Source organism: Vigna umbellata, chromosome 10, assembly GCF_029865625.1.
Source record: "Vigna umbellata cultivar VRB3 chromosome 10, Vumbellata_1.0, whole genome shotgun sequence".
NCBI lineage: Eukaryota > Viridiplantae > Streptophyta > Magnoliopsida > Fabales > Fabaceae > Vigna > Vigna umbellata.
Window position 1 is genome coordinate 16,783,303 of NC_142174.1, and position 10,132 is coordinate 16,793,434.

Below are 10,132 nucleotides of genomic sequence, written 5' to 3' on the forward strand. Positions count from 1 at the left end.
GACAAAAATAAATAAATGTGTGACTTCGGCTTGTAGTGATTATTCTTGCTTTTATTCTTGGTGGAATAGTCATTCTGACACCACAACACATGACCACAATTGCGAGACAAAAAATAAATTGTTTTCATGAATCTACACATCAACCAACTCTGTTTATGATACATTGGATTTATTAGGACAAAACTGTTATTTCATGAATAAACTCTTTCTACTTTTTGCATCGAATTTGAACCATCCATTTGGTAACCTCGGGCCATTGCCAGCTCTATTCTGTTCTCTTTTGTGGAGGCAGCACAATTTTGGTAGGCTGAAAATTTCATCACACAACGCCTCCTGTGGAAAAGTATCAAAAGATAAAGACAAATCCGCTGGTGAACAGTGCAACCGATCAACTCACAATTTCTTCCTTTTATTATTATTATTATTATTTCAAACAGAAACATGATACAATATAGCAGTACAGATTTACTTTGGTCCACCATATTCTCTTACAAACGAAGACTTCTAGACCACGTTTGTGTAGGTTTTAGCATAGATTAATGACAGACTTATCTTAATATCACCAAACCTATCGTTTTTTTATAAGCTAGCAAACCCTTTTTTTTATCTTACAAAGAAAAAGAAACAAGATAAGGTTCTTCACTCATTTGTTTTAAAAGGAGAAATTGATCATGTCGGTGCTCAAGCTTTCCATCATGACATTCTCCATGAATCCACACTTGTAAGGAGCTGTCTTCTTGAAGCTGTGGCCACGAGGCTTGAGAGAGCAGGAAGAAATAGGAATGATTGGAATATTCTGACAGTTGCAGAGCTCAATCATGTAGCCATCAGGGTCATGGAAGAACACTTGGTCCACCTTGGCTCCTCCTTCCTCCACCACAGCTGTCACATACCTCATCCCCCTCTCTTCTAACCTCTTCTTAACAAGTTCAACATCAGTACACTGCCCAAAATCAAAAACACTCCATGTCATCATTTGATTTCTTCTACTGAAACTATAGTTGATTAAGTTCTATTACCATCTAAACAACTTTGTTTCAACAAATCCTAATCACAAACTACAAAAAAATAGAGTAAATAATATCTCTCCATGGATAGTGTAAAGTATTTTCACATTATCATATCATGAACTGTCATAAGTTTCTCAGACATGTATAGTATCTATCTCACATTATATCAATAATGAATATTTATCACTAGAACAACTTAAAAGTTACTAAAGAAAGTCATGAGTCATAGGACCTTTTCATAATAAAGTAAACTGAAATAAAAAACATCGCAGCTGAAGGTCAAACTAAGTAAGGTTCTCAATCTCCAAGAAAAAAAAGTTCTTAATTTTCTTTTAGTAATAATACATCTCTGTTAAACTAATTATAAAATAACATTTAAAAAAATAAAATTAGTTTAGTACTAATATATCTTTAGTAAATCAATTATAATTTTTATATGCTTGAGAAATGTCTCCTCTTAAATTTATTTGTTTAGGTCTTCTAAACCTTAAAGATTGGCTTAGAAGCCTGGTGTGTTACCTGGAATGAGATATGGTTGTCCTTGGGATTGATGGGCCTAAATTCATTGGCACAGGCATCAAATTCATCAACATGAGGATTCTCAATCAAGTGTATTCCAATACCATAATTGTAAAACCTACAAAAGGAATGATCTTTGTAATTAAGAAGATATTGGGTATGGAATGAAGAGGTTGTGAGAATGAATGATGAAGCTAACCAGGCTCCGGTGAAATTGAAAGAAGAAGGGCGTTTGATGGGAACAAAGCCCAAAACATCCTCATAAAACCTCATAGATTCCCACACCGATCTGCACAAGAGGGACACGTGGTTGAGTGACAGCAGGGGAAGTGGTTGTGCTTCGCAGTTCCCAACTTCCTCAATCTCCATCTTCATCTCTTCTTCTCTCTCAATGCACTCACCTTAACACCTTTTTCTGATGCCAATTCACGCCTCAGCTTTGCACTGCATGCCATTGGCTACGTTAAGATGCTCTTATATACAACGTCAATGAATTTTGTAGAGTAACAACTATATCCGAAACTTCCTAACATTTTACTTCTAGTAGGAACCTTCCTTGAAGGTTCTTTTGATTGAAAGAAAACACAGCTAAATGCTTCATGGTCATTGAAACCTAGTTTTTCCTTCTGTACTATGGCTGTGTGTTTGTTTCTGTTGTTTAGAATTAGCTTTTCAAGTTACCCTCGGAATTGGAAGAGAAGTTAACGACAATAGTGATAGTATGCTATAGTGTAGTTACCCTATAGAACAGAGAAATATTGAGAAATTTCTACGATGCTTCACAGCACAGATTTCACCATTTGTTTGCGTTTTCATTTTCACGTGTCACTGCTATTATTTATATAAATTTCGATGAGCGTTACAATAATTGATGTAGAATGAAATTGATTTTAAAATATTATGAAATTATACTTTTACTGATTATAAAAGGAAAACGTTATATATATTTATTTTTAAAATTACAATCAATAATAAATTTAGAACTGATTTTATCAGATACGTTTACAATTAATTTTTTTATATTTTTAATTCATGTATAAACATTTCAAACTACTTATTCCGAAATTAAACGAACTCAAGGTTTCTTACTTCCAATGTATATAAAAAAAATCCTAATACAACACAAGGCGTTCATAATTATTTTTATAAAAAAATAGTTTGAAATTCATAATTATAATAAAAAAATGTATATAACATATTATATTATATGTTCTTGTTATATTATATGTTCTCAATCTCTATCTTTATTTTTCCTCCGATCATCTTTTCTTTTCGGATCCTCTTTCCTTGTGAACATACTCAGAAAACGAAAATTCAATAAGGCTTCATTTTTTCGTGGCCCAAATACATATACTTTCGGCGTTTTATTCAAGAGGTTACTCCCTACACCACTCCACATTGTTTTCTGTAGCACCACATTTTTTTAATTTTTTAATTTATTGTATTTTAAATTAATATATAAATATTATTTAATTTTTTTAAAATTATTACTTAATTATTTATAAATTAATTTTATTTTATTTAATAAAACAATTATTATTAATTTAATTTATGTATTATTATTTAAATAATAATTAAAATAGTTTTTATAAATTTATTAAAACGGATGTGTCACATCCGTTGAAGTTTGTCAACATCCGTTCACGGATGTCAACATCTAATGAAGGTGAAACGGATGTTGACATCCATTTTATAACAAGGGCAAATTAAGTACAGGATGATGCAAAGAGGAGTTGGTGGTGGTGGAGGAAGTAACTCTCTTTATTCAATCTCTTGTGGGCTTTGCTCCTACCGTCATCATCACTAACCGGAGGGTTTCATCCTCCAAGCCCTTCATCCTACACCTCCAAATGTTTCCTAAACACCTAACTTATAGTTTTTTTTTTTCATTTTAATGTTTTTAAATTTATATTTAATGTACTGGTAACCGTTATACTCTGGCTGGTGGTTTTAATGTTGTGTTTAAATTTTTTTAGCCATTTAATGTTCGGTTTAATTTTATTTTTAAGTTATTTTGGGTGGTTTTAATTAATTAATTAATAATTTATTTTAAATTTTCGATTATCCTATTTTTGAATTTTATTTTAATTAAATTGTTATATTTTAATAATTTATTTATTTATATAAAGATTTGAATTAAATTTATTTATTTTTAATGAAATAATAAATTTTATAGAACGTATAGTTGTTTATTTCAAATAATATATTAAGGAATTAATTAAATTCATTAAATTATTTTGTTTTCAATTGTTTTAAAGTTTTAAATTAGTGAAATGAGGTGCATGGATGCAAGGGTGCAGGAGTGAAGGGATGCCAGAAGTATGTTTGGTGATTGGAAGAAAATGAAGGTGGAGTCAATGTTGTGCACAGAAGTCCTCAATAATAAAAAATTAAACTTTTAAATTACTTATTAATTAGAACATTTTAGGAATTTAGGAAATTGGAGGTGGAGGATAAAATCCTTATAGGTGCATGGTGAAACACTCTACTAACTGTACATCATATTAACAAAAAAAATGTTAATCTTGGACTAAACATTTATAAGCCCAAAATGAACAATGACATGTACAAAATACTGTCTACACCATGTACGCACCTACTTATTTTCTCTGGTTGTGACTGGTTTGAAAAAAAAAGGTATATTAGATAGTTTGTGCTAGGTTTTTATAGTCTCTTTTCGTATAGATTTTTTCCATAAATAATTTTTAAAAAAATGATAAAATACTATTTTATTAAATTTAAAGTCATTCGTGGGTTACCTTTTTCTCCACAAATAGGTTTAATTGTTTTTTTTTCTCAGTTTGACTGTAGCATGTCAACTTCGTCTACTCTTTTAAAAAAGTTTCAATTTCGTCTAAATATGGTTTAAAAGTGTCAATTTCGTCCAAACGTAATAAAATTTTGCCTCAATCAAGTCATTTCCGTTAAATAGACAGAAACGACATTAATCTTTTTTTCTCTCTTTTGCATTTATCTTTAATGCAGACTCTTTGTCACTGTTTCCAGCATAAAATGATCACTTTCCAAATAAAGCAATTAAACCAATTTTATTTCAAAGAAGCAATTAAACCTCTGTACAAAGAAAAAAGACAACAACACTGTGTTTCACTCCACTTTTTATCAACCTAACACTATTACGTGTACATATATATTTTTCTTTAAATAAAAAACAATGTTTTAATAATATAAAAGGACAAAAGCAATATATATATATATATATGATGTAAGTATATCTAACAAAAGTATATATATATATATATTTTTTTTTGCACCCAGTTTCAAAAGAATATTAAATTAATAAAATTATTATAATAAAGTTAAATAGAAATAGAATTTGTAAAAACTCAATAATATTTAAATAAATTTTGTAAATAAAAATAAAACATAAACGAAGAGAGAGAAAACGAGAGCTTATGAAAAAAAAGTTAATTTTTTTATGAATTGTTAGTTGGCAGTTTTCATCTTTTTTAATATGTGAGTATTTTTTTACTATCAACACAAATATTATTATTTATCGATAGTTTGTTTCAGTTTTTGTAAACGTTGACTGAAAAAAAATTTCAACAACATTAATTATGATTGTTTTACAATTAAATAATTGTATGTATTAGTAATTGAAATATTTCATCCGAATAAAAATATTCAAATTTGAATTTACTTATTAAATAAATAATGAAAAATAAAATAATTTAAACTAATATCAATTTAAATTCAATATATTGAAATATATCCTTTGAAAAATCCAAGGTAAAATTCAACAAAATACTTACAATTTAGAGTATTATACCATCTATATATTTGTAAGAAAGTTTCAATTCAAAGTTCATTTGAAATTTCTCTATTTTCTTTTCTAGTTTAAACATAAAAATGTTTGTCTTTGAATTCTGTTAATTAAAGTTTACTGTATGTTTCTGTAAATGTTTCTTCAGATTTTTTAATTTACAAAAATTAAAATTTATATTGCTAATATAAATTAAAAGAACTTCAGTTAATTTATTTGTTTGTAAGATAAATAGATTTAGTATTTATTTTTTAGGAAAAGATATGTATATAGTGTAACGAGATAACTGTATGAGCATATTGTTCTTTTCAAACAAAAAAAGATAATTTCTTTTTATGATGGTAGGATTAACAATTTTCAATAATTGTTTGACGTTGAACTGAGTAAGAGAGAGGAATCAGCACTTTTCAATAATTCAATGATTAAATCTTCTCTCTCCAATTTCAATGCACAAAAAATCTTATCCATGCATATTATAATATATTATTCTTTAATAAATTATTTAAAATTTATTGCATATGATTGCGTGACTGACACACATACAAATTGTAAAAATATCAAGAGTGATTCTTCCTACACCTCATGCCTTCATCATGCACCCCCAATTTTACTTCTTTATCCTTCATTTAACAAAAAGTTAAAACTTAATTAATTAATGTTTTCTAACCGCACTTGGAAGTGCGTTTCATAATTAATGTTTTCTAACCGTACTTCGAAGTGCGTTTCATAGTGGTCGCACTTCGAAGTGCGTTTTATATATTTCTATCGCACTTTGAAGTGCGTTTCTTATATGTTATGCTACGAAATTCAAAAAAATTACATATATAATAATTAAATAATTACAAATAAATCCAAAATAATATTTAACAAAATTTACAGATAATAATTATTATTTAATTTAATAAACAATTTAATAATTATTTCAATTTCATAAAAAATTAAAAAACTTAAATAAAATTAAATACATAATAAATAATAAATTACGAAAATAATAATATGTTGAAAAATAATAAATTCAACAAAATTTAACAAACAAATAAAATAATTCAAAATATATTAAAACAAAACAGTTTATTTAACAACTAACATAAAAAATTAAATTTATTATACTAACCTAATAAAAATAAAACCTAATAAAATAAATATATACTAACCTAATAAAAAAAATTAAAAAACCTTAAGTTTCAAAAACTGCACGCCATTTGAAATCCGGCAAACAACTAACACACTTCCATGTGCGGTTAGTCTGCCGCTTCCGCAGATCGAAATGCGGTGGTATCTCTGTGCTTTCCGCAGATCGAAATGCGGTTTCTCTTTGCTTTCCGCAGATCGAAATGCGGTTCTATGTTTCCGCACTTCCAACTGCGGACGTCTCTGACCGCAACTCCAAAGGCGTTTAAGCTCTCCGGCGAACGAACAAAAATCGAAACTCCGACGCACGAAGGGAACACCCAAGCACTAGATTATGATAGCAAACAAAACAAAGCAGATGCAATGCAATGGTTCTAACCTGGACGCCAGAAACACCTCAGATCTGTGAGGCCAGACAGGACGAACGCAAAGCGTGGCAAGGACGAACGCATAATCTTGGCACGAAGGACGAACGCTTGCTCAGGAGGGAGGGCGGAGACAAAATACATTGGTGGTGGTAGAGGATACGAGGGAGAGAAGAATGACAGAGGAGGAGGATGGAGAGAAAAAGAGGGAGGAGAGATTTGGAAAGGGGGTGTAGGGTTTGAGTTTGAAATGCGTCAGGAAGAGTTAAACTTTTAGTCAAACATTTTAAAAATCCAAATATTTTGACGGTTGAAAGGCTATACTTGGAATTAAAATATATTGTGGAGGTGCACGACGAAGTCGGTGAGGTGCAGGGAGAATCACTCAAATATTAAAGAGTGTACTGGCAAAAAGCCGTGTTGTATACAGAGGAGCAGAAGAAAAAAAAAATAACTTGATTGAGACAAATTTTATCACGTACGAAATTGACACTTTTAAATCATGTTTAAACGAAATTAAATTTTTTATAAAAGGATAGATGAACTTGACACACTGTAGCCAAACCGAAGACAAAGAAAACAATTAAACTCCACAAATACTAAAGGCCAAGCAGTTTTTAAAAATTAGTATATCTAGGTTTATCTTTTTATTTTTAAATAGCTAATACATAAATTAATTTTGATTTATAAAATAATTATTTATCTTATTTTTATTACTATATTTAATATGCTACATTTAATTTTATACTGAAATTTTTTGACCATGTTATTAGTATAAAGTATCTAGTATACACATGCCCAATTTTAGTTAAATTTGGTCGATAATTTTCCGTGAAATAATCCTCTCGTACTCTTTTGATTTATAATATTGAAATCTAACAATTTACTTATGGATGAGTTTATCGACGTAATATATTCAAGAAATTATAAATAAAATATTTATAAATAAATAATTTTTTTGTAAAAACCTAGAAGATATAGTAATAGAGTAGATAAGTGTATTAAAATGATGAGACGATCATTTTACTTTAAAAATATAACTTTATAATATAATAGAACTTCCTAAAGCTCGGTTCATTATCTTAAACACTTCATCTCTTTAAAACTCTACTCTCTTTTCTCTGCATTCTTTCTAGAATTTCTCTCTACTGAGTTCTCAGATTGACGATCAGGGGGTGCCCAGACGTTCACGGCGTAGAGGGCTACACAACTGACCGATCAATTTCTGAATTTTAGCAAGTAAGTTGTTCTTCCCTTTCCTCCGCTGTTCTTGAACTTAGACCATGCAATTTTTGCTGGTTGCATGCGTCTTGTAGCGTTCTTCTTCAATTCTCTGTTCAATTCTAGCTCTAAGAGCTGTTTCTATCACCAATTGGTGGTTTGTAGGGTTTTGTTGAGTTTCCTTGTTGTGTAAGGTGCTATTGAGGTGATCCGGTGAGCTGGGCTGTGATATTCGAGGTAAGGAGAGCTAGAATACTTCTTTATAACTAGTTATATGTTATGTGTATATACTGAATTATGCATTAATTCTGCTATTTGAGTTACATTTTAAGTTTTGAGTGTATGGAATTGTATGTACTGGAATGTTCATTTGTGAACTGATGCTTGTGAACTGATGTAAATGTGATGTGTAACTGTAATTGAGTATGTTAGATGAACATAATCTGTTGTGATAACTGTTATGTTGAAGTTAAGTGAATTTGGTAGTGTTTTAGGCTATTTTAGAGGAAGTGAGGTAGTGAATTGGAGAGTTAGGGGTCAAAGGCTCTTGTGGTCTGTTGGGGCAGTCTAGGTTAGTTATTTGTGACTTGTTAGAGTCATCAAACTGGTCAAAAACATGTGCAAAAGTGATAGAATTGATTTTGGGGCTTTAAGTTGTTGAATTTGGTGTTTTAGAGTATGAATTGAGTTTTAAACACTATAGATTGATGTTGGAAGGTTTAGAATCACTTAGATAAGTCTAATTAGGTATAAAACACAATCTAGGGGAGTTTGAAGTTGAAGAAAATGATTAGAAATGGTAAATGGGGTGTGAGTTGCATAATTAGGTTCTGCAGATTATGCAGACTCGCTGGAGCGAATAGTTTCGGACAACGAGTCCTCACAACGAAGTGCTCTCTGCTTGGTCACTCGAACAGTGAGTTGGTGCGCTGTGCGAGTGACTGGAGAGGGTTGTTCTCTGTCTGCTGATTCGCATAGCGAATCTGGCCGCTGTGCGACTGGGAGTGGTCTGGAATCACTACTAGATTAATTCGAATGGCGAATTTGTGAGCACAGCGAGGAGTTTGGGGGTGTGGTCTCTGTCTAGGCTCTCACATAACGACCCGTGTGCGCTATGCGAGGTGCTTGAGGTCTGGTACCTCTGCGAGTTAATTCGCATAGCGAAAGGTGTCGTTATGTGAGCAACTCCTATCTCACCTTGCGGATAGGGTGCGTTGAGCGAACCATCTGAGTTTAGTGTAATCTTTAGTTCTTTATCTTTGTTTGAATTTAGTGCATTGTTGTTTGAGATGTAAAGTATGATTGATGTATATTGCTAAATTAAAAGTATATGAATATAAGAGATATGAATGATGTTTAAAGTGAAAGTATGGTTGATGGACGTAATTCCATGATCCTCAAGGAGATGATACATGGTGGTGCCCTATGTTGTGATTCAAAGTGAATTCTCTTGTTGAGAATCAAGTATGTTTAGATTGAAAATGCAGGAGCTCAGTCTTGGGGGTTATCCTGAAACTCCAATGGTCTTTCATTCTCAAGTAGAGAGGATTGATCCATGTCGTGAGGAGTAGCAGGAGGTCTTAGTCTTGGAGGCTTTCAGTATGCTCCAAGGCGTGGTACAGACTAACCTCGTGAGTGTGGTAGGGTGAAACCCATTGGCAATGGCTTTGCAAAGCAGTAGAAGTCACCACTGTTAGAATCGCTGCAGCGGAATTATTAGCGTGGAACAAACCAAGAGGGGGGGGGGTGAATTGGTTATATACTTTTATTGTGCCTTTTATTATTTTTCTCTTAATTTTTCTTACTGGGCGAATGATTAAATATAAATGACAGAGTAAGTGAAAGAGAAAAATTACACAGGTGATTTTATCCTGGTTCAGATCACTAGGATCCTACGTCCAGTCGCTTATCTCAAACAAGATAAACCTTTTTCACTAACACAAAACACTTACAAATATTAGTCACAAAGAAAAACAATTTGTAAGAGTTTAGAAATACCACCTCTCTTGAAACCACAAGAGATGAACTTACACTTCCTTTGAATCTTCACAAAGGATGATACCACCTCTCTTGAAACCACAAGAGACGAACTTACACTTCCTTTG

The 10,132-nt window shown here is 31.2% G+C and overlaps 1 protein-coding gene across 1 annotated transcript; it reads right to left on the reverse strand.

Annotated features, from left to right (window-relative positions):
- Window positions 1–390: 390 nt before the first annotated feature.
- LOC124834892 (glyoxylase I 4-like) lies at window positions 391–2,287 on the reverse strand. Its single transcript, XM_047309707.2, has 3 exons — window positions 1,729–2,287; window positions 1,530–1,647; window positions 391–943 (listed from the first exon to the last, which is right to left on the reverse strand). Exons 1-3 carry the CDS (start codon window positions 1,902–1,904, stop codon window positions 653–655), a joined length of 585 nt encoding a protein of 194 aa, XP_047165663.1. The 5' UTR covers window positions 1,905–2,287; the 3' UTR covers window positions 391–652.
- Window positions 2,288–10,132: the final 7,845 nt, after the last annotated feature.

Bases quoted from the DNA above. Each gene is read 5' to 3' on its own strand.
- LOC124834892 (XM_047309707.2), bottom strand. From the start codon at position 1,904: ATGAAGATGGAGATTGAGGAAGTTGGGAACTGCGAAGCACAACCACTT. The intron at 1,648-1,728 runs GTTAGCTTCATC...TTCCTTTTGTAG, and splicing joins TTCAATTTCACCGGAGCCTG to GTTTTACAATTATGGTATTG. The intron at 944-1,529 runs GTAACACACCAG...GATTTTGGGCAG, and splicing joins ACAACCATATCTCATTCCAG to TGTACTGATGTTGAACTTGT.